Raw genomic sequence first — 11949 nt, forward strand, 5'->3', positions numbered from 1 at the left:
ATTATAGTTGACACATTTAAATAATATAATAATAATAATAATAATACTGTCAACTCATTATAAATAATATAAATACAAAAGAATAATTTTATTTTACAATATTGAATATCATAAAATATAAATTAATATTAAATAAAGATAACAAAATATTATTCAATTATATAATTATTAATTATATATTTTATAAAGTTAACAAGCTTCTGTAATAATCGCGAATAATTAAACGACATAAATTATTATATAATCCACAATTTCGCTTATTTTTTGTAGGCATTTGTGTTGCTTAATATTTGTGGTGTTGTTTGTGATTTTCATTTTATTTTCTTTCTATCTTTTTTATTTTTCTTTAAAAAGTTAAAAATCTGGAAATTTTCTGATTAACTTGGGTTCCCAGGTTTTTTTTTTTTTTTTTTTTTTTTTTTTTTTTTTTTTTTTTTTTTTTTTTTTTTTTTTTTTTTTTTATTTATAGAAAGTACTGAGTGAATTATTGTATTTTTTGAGATGTTTAGGAAGTTCTATTGCGTGAAGAGGTGAGTTCCATTGTCTGCTAAATTGTAATAGCTTTAGCGAGATTAGTGAGTCTAATTTATTTTGTTCTTCAGGCCGTTGCTTTGATTTGATTCTTAATGTTTTGTTTATAACCGCTTGTGTCCTGTCCCATGCAGCTCTTTGTGTTTTAATTAGTTCACGTATGACTTGTTGTCTGTGAATTATTATTTCTTTTTCATCGTGAATGAGTTTATTTCTTTTGTGCCAGATTTTTTCGAATATGATAGCTATTAAATTGGCTACTAGTGCAATTTGTAGATGGTTTAAAATCTTCACATTCCAGGTGTGAGTGGTGTGTCCACACTTAGTTAGGGTGTAGTTGAAGATTTCTTGTGTTTTTTTGATGTGGGCTTTGCAGTTGAAGAATATATGTTCTGAAGTCTCATCTTCCCCACACTGTTGGCATGGCATGTTGTATATTTTTGGTAGTGCTTTCAGTGTGTATCTCCATAATAGATCTCTACCTTCAGAAAACGACCTTGATTACACTTCATTACATAATCAAACATCAAAGACATCGTAGCAAAGTGGTCTAATGCGTCTGACTAGAAATCAGATCCCTTCGGGGGCGCAGGTTCGAACCCTGCCGATGTCGATTGGTTTTGGATGTTCCAACGAAGTTCGGGTTTTAAAATACTAATCATAGTCCAACAGTTTTTCAAAATATAAACGATAACCATATTTTTTTTAAACTTTCAAGAGAATAATCATCATGTCCACATCACACCTCAACCCTCAACGATATGTGCAGACACTGGGGTGTATTCAGAGTCAAATTTTACCAAAACCATCCAAAGATAAATGAACTTCCAGACTGTATAAGAAACGACAATGACGAACCACTAAAACTGAAAGAAATTTACGAACTCATGATCAAAGACAGACACCCAACACCAAGAAGAACAGAATGGCAGAAGTTATGGGCGGTGAGATACAACACAGCAATACCCAAAGTATTCATAAACATCAACATCATTTCTCACCAAAAAGGTAGAAACACCCTCTTCAGATTCTTCTCAAGATCACTTCCAGGTATCAACCACGAAAGAGACACCAGATGCAAGATCTGTGGCCACCTATTCAGAGACCCTTATTCTCACCTCTTCACTCTATGCCAAGATATCCTAGATATTGAAAAAACCATCATATCAACAGTTAACAAATTATCATTCATCAAAATCCACAGATGGTCAATGGATACCTTAGACATATCAAAATACAACAGAACTGAGAGAATCTTCCCCAATCTCATAGGAATAATAGCACACCAATTATGGAAGATAATCTGTCACAAATTGTTCAACACTGATGAAAGCAAACCAGAGCCAAAATTCGAACAAAAGGTCATAGAAACAGAATTACTAAATCTCATCGAAACTGAAAAATTCATCACACTAAAGAAAATCAAACACGACGAAGCAATACTAAAAAACACCAATCAAGATCTTCACAAATACAAATTCAACAAAGCCTGGCAAACCCCAGCAGCTCCGAACCCTCTTCCAATTTAAGTAGTAAAAAAAAAAAAAAAAAAAAAAAAAAAAAAAAAATATAATATAGTTTAAAAAATTTAATACAATTGAATAATAAAAATAAAATCGTTTAACAAACACCGCCGAAAAGACACAAGGACATTCCTTGAAGGTCTGATCACAGGTAAAAAAAAAAAAAAAAAATGTCCACATTGGTACTTGGACATTTTAATGTAAATTATAAATTAGAATAGGTTATTGTGTGAACAAAAAAAATAATAAAAAATGTTTTTTTTAAAATTAATAATTAATAATTTTAAAAGAAAAAACAAAAATAAATAAATAATAAAACTTTTTTTTTGGTTGTAATATTTTTATGAACCAACACTCTCACCCACAACTGAAATTATATTTTTAAAACTGTTGCACCACTCTCCAAGTGTTTTTATTTTTTTTTTTTTTTTTAAAAGCTATTTTGTGATTATTTTATATAATCTTAATATCTAATGTAATAAACTGAGCAACAAAATATGCTACCGGTTTTATGATACCCCACCAAAATACTTGTTATATTATGTAATTGAAGTGGAAAATGTTATTGCTTGTTGTGATCTGATTTCTTTTCCTTTGTTGTTAATCTTGCTGTCGCTGCCTCTTTATCTTTTTTAGATCTTTCTTCTTTGGGGGCATATCCTTTTAATATCATATCTAAAATTGGTGGAGTATTACCTTCTTCAATTGTCATCAGTTCTATCAATTGTTTTTGACCCAGTGAATGCTAAACAACATATATATTATTACTAACACTGCTTGTTATTGGAATTGATTCGATTGAAATTATTGCAACTATACAATAATCACCTGCTAATAAATTATCAAAGATAAGGTTGCCATCAGAATCTGTTGTTGTTTGAATTAAATTGATATTGATCTGTTTGAATTGTTGATGTTTAACCATTTCCACTGTTGGTTAAAGTAATTTCATAGAATGGTGTAACTGGGAAACATGGTTTAACAATACCTTCAACACTCGGTGAATCATCAGTACGTTTACCAGTATTGGGATGATCGAACCAAACACTATCGTTTACATTGAAAGTGGAATAAGATCGAGATTTGCATTTGTGGTTGATCGAGTAAATCGAATGCGTATTTACCATTTCATCTATGACAAGTCTGTGGTTGATGTTCAAAATTTAAAGTTATTTTTATTTATTTTAATTTTATTTTATTTTATTTTATTCATTAAATAACTCATTCTCTTTTTAATTCTTACATATTTCACTTTGTGAGTTTGTGTTTGAAAAAAAAAAATTATAAAAAAAAAAAAGTTGCAACTTTTTTTAATATAATTATTATTTTATTTTTTTTTTATTATTTTTTTATTTACTTTTTTTTTTTTTTTTTTTTTTTTTTTTTTAAAAAAATTACAAATAACCTCAATGACAATGTTAAAAAAAAAATGGATTAAAATATGGAAAAGTTAAACACTAACGAGTGCAGTTATCTGGTAAATGGTCAGCATCATAATCACATTTTGTTCCCTCTGGAAGATCACATAATCTTACTGGCTTTCCATTAAGAATTCCAACTTTGAAATTAATTAACACAAGTTTGTTTTGCATATTGATTGGGTCTACTTTTATTTCTTTTGCATCAAAAGTTTTGTATATTCCATCGATTGGGTCCTTTCTTCTTTCTTTTAATTCGAAAAAAATTTCATAAAAAATTAGGTCACTTTCTTTTGTTTGTTTAGCATATTCAAAGATTCTAGCATCTTCAAAATATCTTTGTGTTGAAGTTAAAAATTGCTCCATTACTATTTTATAAATCTCTTTCATTTTTGTTTTACATTCTTCGTTGCAATAACCATTAAGCATTTTTGGAAAAAGGTTAGGGTTAACCAATTCATCATAATACACACGATAACCATATTTTTTTAAACTTTCAAGAGAATAATAATCATGTGGACATTTGTACTTGGACATTATAATGGACATACCAGTAAAATTGAAATAAAATAAAATGTAATACTTTGTAAATTAAAAATTAGAATAGGTTATTGTGTGAATAAAAAAAATAATAAAAAAAATGTTTTTTCAAATTATTAATAAAAGAAAAAACAAAAATAAATGGATAATAAAACTTTTTTGCTTGTAATATTTTGTGAACCCACACTCTCACCCACAACTGAAATTATATTTTTAACACAAAATTTCCAATATCAACACTGTTGTACAACCACTTACAAATTGTTTTTACTTTTTTTTACAAATTGTATTGAGCTCCAAAAATAGAATACTAGAAAAAAAAAACTAATTTATAGAAAATGAAAAATAAAGAAAGAAAATCATTCATTCATTCATTCCAACAGACTGATTAAAACAAAAACAACAACAACAACAACAAATAAATAAAATAATGAAAAAGGTCAGAGTCAACCAACTCTTCATAAAAAGTATAACTAAATTTTTGGCTTTTTTCTATGTTATTTATTGATTTACCAATATATAGAAGTGGAAATGGAATATTTGGAGGGGAACCTGTATATGTATTTGGTTTTTGTGAGAAAATTAAATAAACACCTGGAAATGCACATTCTTTTGGAGGTTCTCCATCATCTAAAAAAGGAACACATATCCATATAAAGAATGGGAAAAGGTGAATTGGAACTTGCAGGATTTATCCTTTCTGAAGCATTTGATGAGAAAGCTGAAAAAGAAAAAGTTGAAAAGGAAAAAGCTCTAAAAGAGAAAACTGAAAAAGAAAAAGCTGAAAAAGAGAAAGCTGAAAAAGAGAAAGTTGAAAAAGAGAAAGCTGAAAAAGAGAAAGCTGCCAAGGAAAAAGCTGCAAAGGAAAAAGCTGAAAGAGAGAAATCAAAGAGTGCTGTTTCACCAGCTACCACCAATCAAAATTCAAATAAAGGTAATGTAGAAAAGGGTGTAGCAATTGGAGTTTTGGCAGGTGGTGCTGTTACTGGTGTTGCTGTCGGAGGTGCTTATCTTGCCGATAAATATATTGCTAGTAAAGCCGCTGGAGCCGCTGTTAATGTTATTGAACTAACACCAATTCCAAATGCTGCAAACACTGCAAACAATGCAGCAGCTGTTAGTCAAGGTTCGCACCGTTGGCAACCACTACCATATTATTTGTTTAATATTTAATTGGTGATCACTTAGTTTTATAAAAAATTTTAGAGTGAGAATTAAATAAAATTTTTTTTAATTCTTTAATTAGAGTAATAATAATTTAATTTTTTATTTTTTTTTTATTTAATTGTTAGAGAATTATATTATGCAATTGTAGTCAAACATTTCTATTCCTTTTGACTGAGAGTATTTTTGGGTGCAAGAATAGGATCATCCAAAAGGACGAAATAAATATGTTAAACCTGACATTGAATATTTTATAGTATCACCTCCTTGAATTTTATTTTTTTCATGACTGAATTCATTCTTGTTGCTTGTTGTTGACGGTTGTTAGTTGTTGGTTGTTGATTGTTTTTGTTGGTTGTTGGTTGCTGTGTTGTTGGTTGTTGTTTGTTTACCTTTATTATTTTTTATTGCTTGTTTTGTATTAATTGAATAACTGGTGGGTAAATATTCGATGATATTGTTGAAGATGAAAGAGTCATAGTGGGTACATTTTGTTGTTGTGATCTGAGTTGTTTTTTAATTTTTAGATATATTATCTTTCTTTTTCTTTGTTGGTGTTGTTGCTACAAGGATAAGTCCTGCAAGTTCCAATTCACCTTTTCCCCATTCTTTAATTTTTGTCCAGTAGTTCCTGTTGTTAATCTCGCCGCCTTTATTTTTTTTAGATATACCTTTCTTCTTTGAAGCATATCCTTTAATATCATATCTAAAATTGGTGGAATATTACCTTCTTCAATTTATTCTAAATATTTTACCAATTTTGAATGAATCTAACCAAGCACTATCCTCAACTGTGAGTAATGGAAATAAACCAAGATTGGCGTTTATAATTGTTTCATCGAAAACAATATGATCCTGATACTTGATCTTTTAATGCATATTTACCATTTTCATTTGTGACAAAGGTGTAATTAATGTTCCATTTGTTGATGATGTGATAATAACTTGAACCCCATCTGATTCTTCTTTACCACTGTTATTCTTATTGATCTAAAATATTGAGCAATATCGAGTGTTGATACGAAACCTGGATTGCCATCAGTTCTATGAATAGATTGTGATCCAGTGGGTGCTAATCAATATTCATTATCAGCAAAGAAATTATCTGCACTGCTTGTTACTAGAATTGATCGATTAGAGTTTGCAACTATACAATCACCTGCTAACAAATTATCAAAGATAGGGTTGCCATCAGAATCTGGTGTTGTTTAAATTAAATTACCATTTGAGTATTGTGGGTCATGATTCTATGATTTCAAACTACGTTCTAAATTTAATGAACATTAATGAAAATTCTTCTTTTGAATTTTTTGAATCTTTATCTTTATCTTTATCTTTATAATTATTATTATTATTATTATTATTATTATTATTATTATTATTATTATTATTATTATTATTATTATTATTATTATTATTATTATTATTATTATTATTATTATTATTATTATTATTATTATTATTATTATTGTTATTATTTCATTTTTTCATATTTCTTTAATTTTTTATTTCATTTTTACGATCGTGGAACAAAATATAATGGTTCGAGCAAAAATTGAAAAAAAAAAAAAAAATTGGAAAAATTGGAAAAAAAAAAAAAAAAAAAAAAAAAAATTGGCGCTAAATGAAAGTAAATTGTTATTTATTCTCAAAACAATCTAATAACCTTTTTATAAATAGTTTTTTTATTGTTTTGGTTAAATTAATAGTTTTTAATATTTAAAAAAAAAAAAAAAAATAAAAAAATAAACAAAAAATAAAAAAAAGAAATCACACTATTTTTTTTTTAAATCAAAAATAAATTAAAAAATAAAATTAAAAAAAAAAAAAAGAGGCAAGGCTGATGGTTGAATTGTTGTTATAAAAAAAATAGATAAAAAACATTGATATTTATTTATTAAATTTGGATATTTGTGAAAAAAAAATAAGGATTGAGAATGATACAAAAAAAAACCTTTTTTTACCTAAAGTTGAAACACTAATGAGTGCAGTTATCTGGTAAATGGTCAGCATCGTAATCACATTTTGTTCCATCAGGAAGATCACATAATCTGACTGGCTTTCCATTAAGAATTCCAACTTTGAAATTTATTAACACAAGTTTATATTCCCTATCAATTGGGTCAACTTTTATTTCATTTGAATTGATAAATTTGTATTTTCCATCGATTGGGTCCTCTGTTAATTCTTTTAATTCGAAAAATCTTTCATAATAAATAAGGTCACTATCTTCTGCTTTTTTAGCATATTCAAAGATTCTAGCATCTTCAAAATATCTTTGGGTTGAAGTTAAAAACTGTTCTATTGATATTTTATAAATCTCTTTCATTTTTGTTTTACATTCTTCGTTGCAATGACCATTTATCATTAATGGAAAACGGTCAGGGTCGAACAATATATCAAAATATAAACGATAACCATATTCTTTTAAACTTTCAAGGGAAAAATCATCATGTTCACATTTGTACTTTAGCATTTTAATGTATATTAATGAGTAAAATTGAAATAAAATGTATGTATTGCTTTGTAAATTAAAATTTATAAAAGGTTATTGTAAAAAATAAAAAATAATAAAAAAATGTTTTTTCAAATTATTAATAAAAGAAAAAAATAAATAATTATTAAAAAAAAAAAAACTTTTTTTTGGGAGTATTTTTGTGAACCCCCACTCTCATCCACAACTAAAATTATATTTTCCAATCAACACTGTTTAACTGACCACTCGCATATGTTTTTTTAATAAAAAAAATTAAAAATTGAGGCACCAAAAATAGAAACTTAAATAATAGTAAAAAATTGAATAGATTTTAAATATAATAATGAAAAAAATTATTTATTTAAATGTTCAACTTTTATATACTGGTAAATGAGTTATTAAAATAAAAATATTTCCGATCAACATGCGAACCACGATTCGAACCTACGCCTTTGGTTGGCTACTAAAAATTCGACACCTGCAGGGTTCGAACCTGCGCCTCCGAAGAGAACGCCTTAGCAGGGCGCCGCATTAACCACTTTGCTAAGGTGTCATTGAAAATAATTTTGGGTGATACACTTACTTAAGATGTCGTTGTATATTTTTTGGGTCGTTTAAAAATATTTGTAATTTATTAAAAATGTAAATAAAACTATTTTCAGAAATAATACTTGTAACGAATTATTTTTTTGAATGGAATAAGGCAATTATTAGTAAATAAATAGATAAAAAAGTCAGTAAATCTTATATTTTAAAAAGAAATCACTAATTTCAAATGAATTTGTAAAAATAAAATTTATATAAAAACAATTTATTATAATTTTAAAATTCTCTTTGAAACATTGTTTATTTTAATGAATTTAAAACTGAATCACATGGTTTACAAACTTTATCATTTTCAATACTTGTATGTCTCCAACATCTTGGACATTTAAATTTATCACTAATTTTTAATAATACTTCAATACGACCTAATTGTTTTGAATTATTTGAAATTATAGTATTGAAAATAAATTCACCCTTTGAATTTGGTTCAATTTGTTGTGGTTGTTGTTGTTGTTGTTGCTGTTGTTGTTGTTGTTGTTGTTCAACATCTTTTTCAAAAGTATTAAATTTTTTTAATAAAACATTTGAAACACAGAAAATATCATCCAATTGAGAATTAATAGCAAATAAATTATCATAAAATGGGGAAGATTCTTCATTTGTAACTGTTAATTCCATAATAGTTTCATCGGATCTACCAATTATACCTTGAGATCTCATTGATTGTAAAACTCTATTTACTACATCACGAATGGCAATGATATTAGTGAATTGATTAGAGATCAATTCATTTTCATATTGAGAAGGTAATTGATCCCAACCGTGAGCAAATACTGAATTTTCAATTAAATTTTTATCTAAACCTTTACCATTGTTTTTAAATTGATATTGATGAAGGAAAACATCTTCAGAAGTATGAACTGTAATTGGAGCCAAAGCGATATTGATAACATCCAACATTTTGAAAAGTACAGTTTGAGTACTTCTTCTTGAATGACTATTTGGTGATTCAGCATAGAGATGTCTTTTGATAACATCGAAATAAAATGAAGAGATTTCAATGGAGAAATTAATGATTTCAGTGTGAACTTTTTGGAATTGGAATTGATCATAATGACGAGTTACCGATTCTTGAAGTTTAAAAACTCTATGAAGTGCATATTTATCTAATGAAGATAATTTTTCATATGGAATCGCATGAATGGTTGGATCGAAATCGAAATTTGAAGCCAACATAAATCTAAGAGTATTTCTAATTTTTTTAATACCATCTAAAATTTTAATTAAAATATTTGGACCAATAGAGATATCTTTGGAATAGTCAGAAGATGCAACCCAAGTTCTTAAAAGATCAACACCATATGGAGGATTTTGAACTTTATTTGGACCACCTTTGATAACAGTTGATGGTACAATGGTATTACCAATTGATTTTGACATTTTAATACCACTTTCATCCAAAAGGAAACCATGTGTAACAACATTTTTATATGGTTCAATGTCTCTAACACAAACACTAGTCAATAGTGAAGATTGGAACCAACCACGATGTTGATCACTACCTTCTAAATAGATATCGGCTCTACCAGTATCTTTATCGATGATACCACGTTCAACCAATACACCTCTCCAAGATGTACCACTATCAAACCAAACATCCATAGTATCGGTACCTTTTACAAAGTTTTCATGTTGATCCTTTAATGATGGTGGTAATAATTGTTGAGTTGACATTTCAAACCAACAATCTGAACCAAATTTACCAAATAACTCTTTAATATGATTAATTGACTCATCGTTAATTAATGGTTCATTGGTTTTACAATTGTATAACACTGGAATTGGACAACCCCAAACACGTTGTCTAGAGATACACCAATCAGTTCTTTTACCAATCATACTTGATAATCTATTACTACCAGATGGTGGTACCATATTAACTCTTTCAATAGATTGTAATGCAGTTTTTTGAATATTTTTTAAACCAACAAACCATTGAAGTGTTGTACGAATTATAATTGGTTTCTTTGTTCTCCAATCATATGGATATTTATGAATATAATCTTCTTTATGAAGTAGTGAACCAATAGTTTCAAGATCATTAATTACTGCTTCATTACCATCACCCAATACTTCAAGTCCAACAAATTTTTCACCAACTTCATCAGTAAAACAACCTAAATCATTAACTGGTGATAAAACTTTAAGGTCTGGATATTGTTGTTGACAAATTTGAAAATCTTCAACACCATGACCTGGTGCAGTATGAACTAAACCTGTACCTGAACCTTCAATAACATGATCACCAGTTATAATTGGTGATTCTCTATCATATTGTGGATGTTTTGTAATTGTACCTTTTAATTGTTCACCTTTAAATTCTAAAATCACTTTTAACTCTCCAATATTAAATGATTTTGTCAATGATTCTAATCTTTCTTTTGAAATTATAAACATTTCATTTCTATATTGTTCAGATTCAATTGGTTTAACTAAAATATAATCCATTTCACTATTGACACAAATTGCTTGATTTGCTGGAATTGTCCATGGTGTAGTTGTCCAAATTATTGCTGATATCACCATTTCAGCTTTATTAATGTCGCTTGTCGTTGGTAAATTGTTTAAAATATGATTTGATAACGATTTAACATTAAATTTAACAAATATTGATTTACTTGTATGATTATTATTATATTCCAATTCTGCATCAGCTAATGCAGTTCTTGAAGATGGTGACCAATGTACTGGTTTAACACCTCTATAGATATAACCTTTATTAAACATATCATAAAAGGTTTGAATTTGTTCAACTTCATAACCATAGTCCAATGTTTTATATGGATTCTCCCAATCACCTAAAATACCCATCTCTTGGAAACCTTTTGATTGTTTTTCAATCTCTTTTCTTGCAAAATCACCTGCTATCTTTCTAATATCTGAGGCTTTCATATCAGATGATTTCTTTAATTTCTTAAAAGCTTGTTGTTCAATTGGTAAACCATGACAATCCCAACCTGGAATATAATTAACTTTAAATCCTTTTAAAACTTTATATCTATTAACAATATCTTTTAAAATTTTATTTAATGCATGTCCCATATGTAAATCACCATTTGCATATGGTGGTCCATCATGAAATACCCAATTTTCACCTTTATTATTTTCTAACTATTTTTTTTTTATAAAATTAATTAATTTTAATTTATTTTATTTTATTTTATTTTTTATTTATTTTATTTTATTTATTTATTTATTTATTATTATTTTTATTTTTTTTATTTTTATTTTTTTTTTACTTACTTGCCATTTATAGAGTTTATATGGATCTTTTAATAATGTTGGTTCTCTTGTTGCTGCATTTGCTTTCATTGAAAATGTAGTTTTTGGTAAATTTAATGTATGAGCAAATGAATGATTTGAATCTACTATTGCTGATTCTTCATTTTGTGATTTTGTTCCAAATGATCTTTTATAATTATTAAATGAATTAACTATAACTCTTTTGTTAAAAAAAGAATTATTTAATGATATCATTCTTTTTTTTTTATTCGTTTTTTAAAAAAAAAAAAATGATTGAAAAAAAAAAAAAAAAAAAAAAAAAAAAAATTGAAATGAAAAATGATCACAAGCGAAACCAAAAAAATAATAAAAAAAAAAAAAAAAAAAATGAATGGAAATCAAAATCAAAAAAAAAATAAAAATCTAGATATTTTTTTTTTTTTTTTTTCATTAATTATTATTTTTTATT

General features: G+C 26.9%; 8 protein-coding genes and 2 non-coding genes across 10 annotated transcripts; 3 read left to right on the plus strand and 7 right to left on the minus strand.

Annotated features, from left to right (window-relative positions):
- Window positions 1–459: 459 nt before the first annotated feature.
- DDB_G0293158 (hypothetical protein) lies at window positions 460–1017 on the minus strand (the record flags this gene model as incomplete). The annotated part of the gene is made up of 1 exon (XM_629266.1): window positions 460–1017. A coding segment is annotated over one exon (558 nt), but the record flags the coding sequence as incomplete, so codon positions are not given.
- Window positions 1018–1062: 45 nt separating this feature from the next.
- On the plus strand, window positions 1063–1144 carry tRNA-Ser-AGA-9. The gene has a single exon. It is a non-coding gene; the product is annotated as a tRNA-Ser (tRNA).
- A 127-nt stretch (window positions 1145–1271) lies between these two features.
- DDB_G0293160 (hypothetical protein) lies at window positions 1272–2060 on the plus strand (the record flags this gene model as incomplete). Its single annotated transcript, XM_629267.1, has 1 exon — window positions 1272–2060. A coding segment is annotated over one exon (789 nt), but the record flags the coding sequence as incomplete, so codon positions are not given.
- Window positions 2061–2616: 556 nt separating this feature from the next.
- On the minus strand, window positions 2617–2766 carry DDB_G0293022 (hypothetical protein; the record flags this gene model as incomplete). Its single annotated transcript, XM_629268.1, has 1 exon — window positions 2617–2766. The coding sequence occupies one exon, from the start codon at window positions 2764–2766 to the stop codon at window positions 2617–2619; it is 150 nt and encodes a 49-aa protein (XP_629270.1).
- A 205-nt stretch (window positions 2767–2971) lies between these two features.
- Window positions 2972–3181, minus strand: DDB_G0293024 (hypothetical protein; the record flags this gene model as incomplete). Its single annotated transcript, XM_629269.1, has 1 exon — window positions 2972–3181. The coding sequence occupies one exon, from the start codon at window positions 3179–3181 to the stop codon at window positions 2972–2974; it is 210 nt and encodes a 69-aa protein (XP_629271.1).
- A 330-nt stretch (window positions 3182–3511) lies between these two features.
- DDB_G0293026 (hypothetical protein) lies at window positions 3512–4009 on the minus strand (the record flags this gene model as incomplete). Its single annotated transcript, XM_629270.1, has 1 exon — window positions 3512–4009. One exon carries the CDS (start codon window positions 4007–4009, stop codon window positions 3512–3514), a length of 498 nt encoding a protein of 165 aa, XP_629272.1.
- Window positions 4010–4672: 663 nt separating this feature from the next.
- Window positions 4673–5185, plus strand: DDB_G0293028 (hypothetical protein; the record flags this gene model as incomplete). The annotated part of the gene is made up of 1 exon (XM_629271.1): window positions 4673–5185. One exon carries the CDS (start codon window positions 4673–4675, stop codon window positions 5183–5185), a length of 513 nt encoding a protein of 170 aa, XP_629273.1.
- A 1969-nt stretch (window positions 5186–7154) lies between these two features.
- Window positions 7155–7652, minus strand: DDB_G0293162 (hypothetical protein; the record flags this gene model as incomplete). The annotated part of the gene is made up of 1 exon (XM_629272.1): window positions 7155–7652. One exon carries the CDS (start codon window positions 7650–7652, stop codon window positions 7155–7157), a length of 498 nt encoding a protein of 165 aa, XP_629274.1.
- Window positions 7653–8124: 472 nt separating this feature from the next.
- tRNA-Ser-GCU-12 lies at window positions 8125–8205 on the minus strand. Its single transcript has one exon. It is a non-coding gene; the product is annotated as a tRNA-Ser (tRNA).
- A 293-nt stretch (window positions 8206–8498) lies between these two features.
- Window positions 8499–11735, minus strand: mileS (isoleucyl-tRNA synthetase; the record flags this gene model as incomplete). The annotated part of the gene is made up of 2 exons (XM_629273.1): window positions 8499–11369; window positions 11502–11735. 2 exons carry the CDS (start codon window positions 11733–11735, stop codon window positions 8499–8501), a joined length of 3105 nt encoding a protein of 1034 aa, XP_629275.1.
- Window positions 11736–11949: the final 214 nt, after the last annotated feature.

This window comes from Dictyostelium discoideum (assembly GCF_000004695.1).
Source record: "Dictyostelium discoideum AX4 chromosome 6 chromosome, whole genome shotgun sequence".
NCBI lineage: Eukaryota > Evosea > Eumycetozoa > Dictyosteliales > Dictyosteliaceae > Dictyostelium > Dictyostelium discoideum.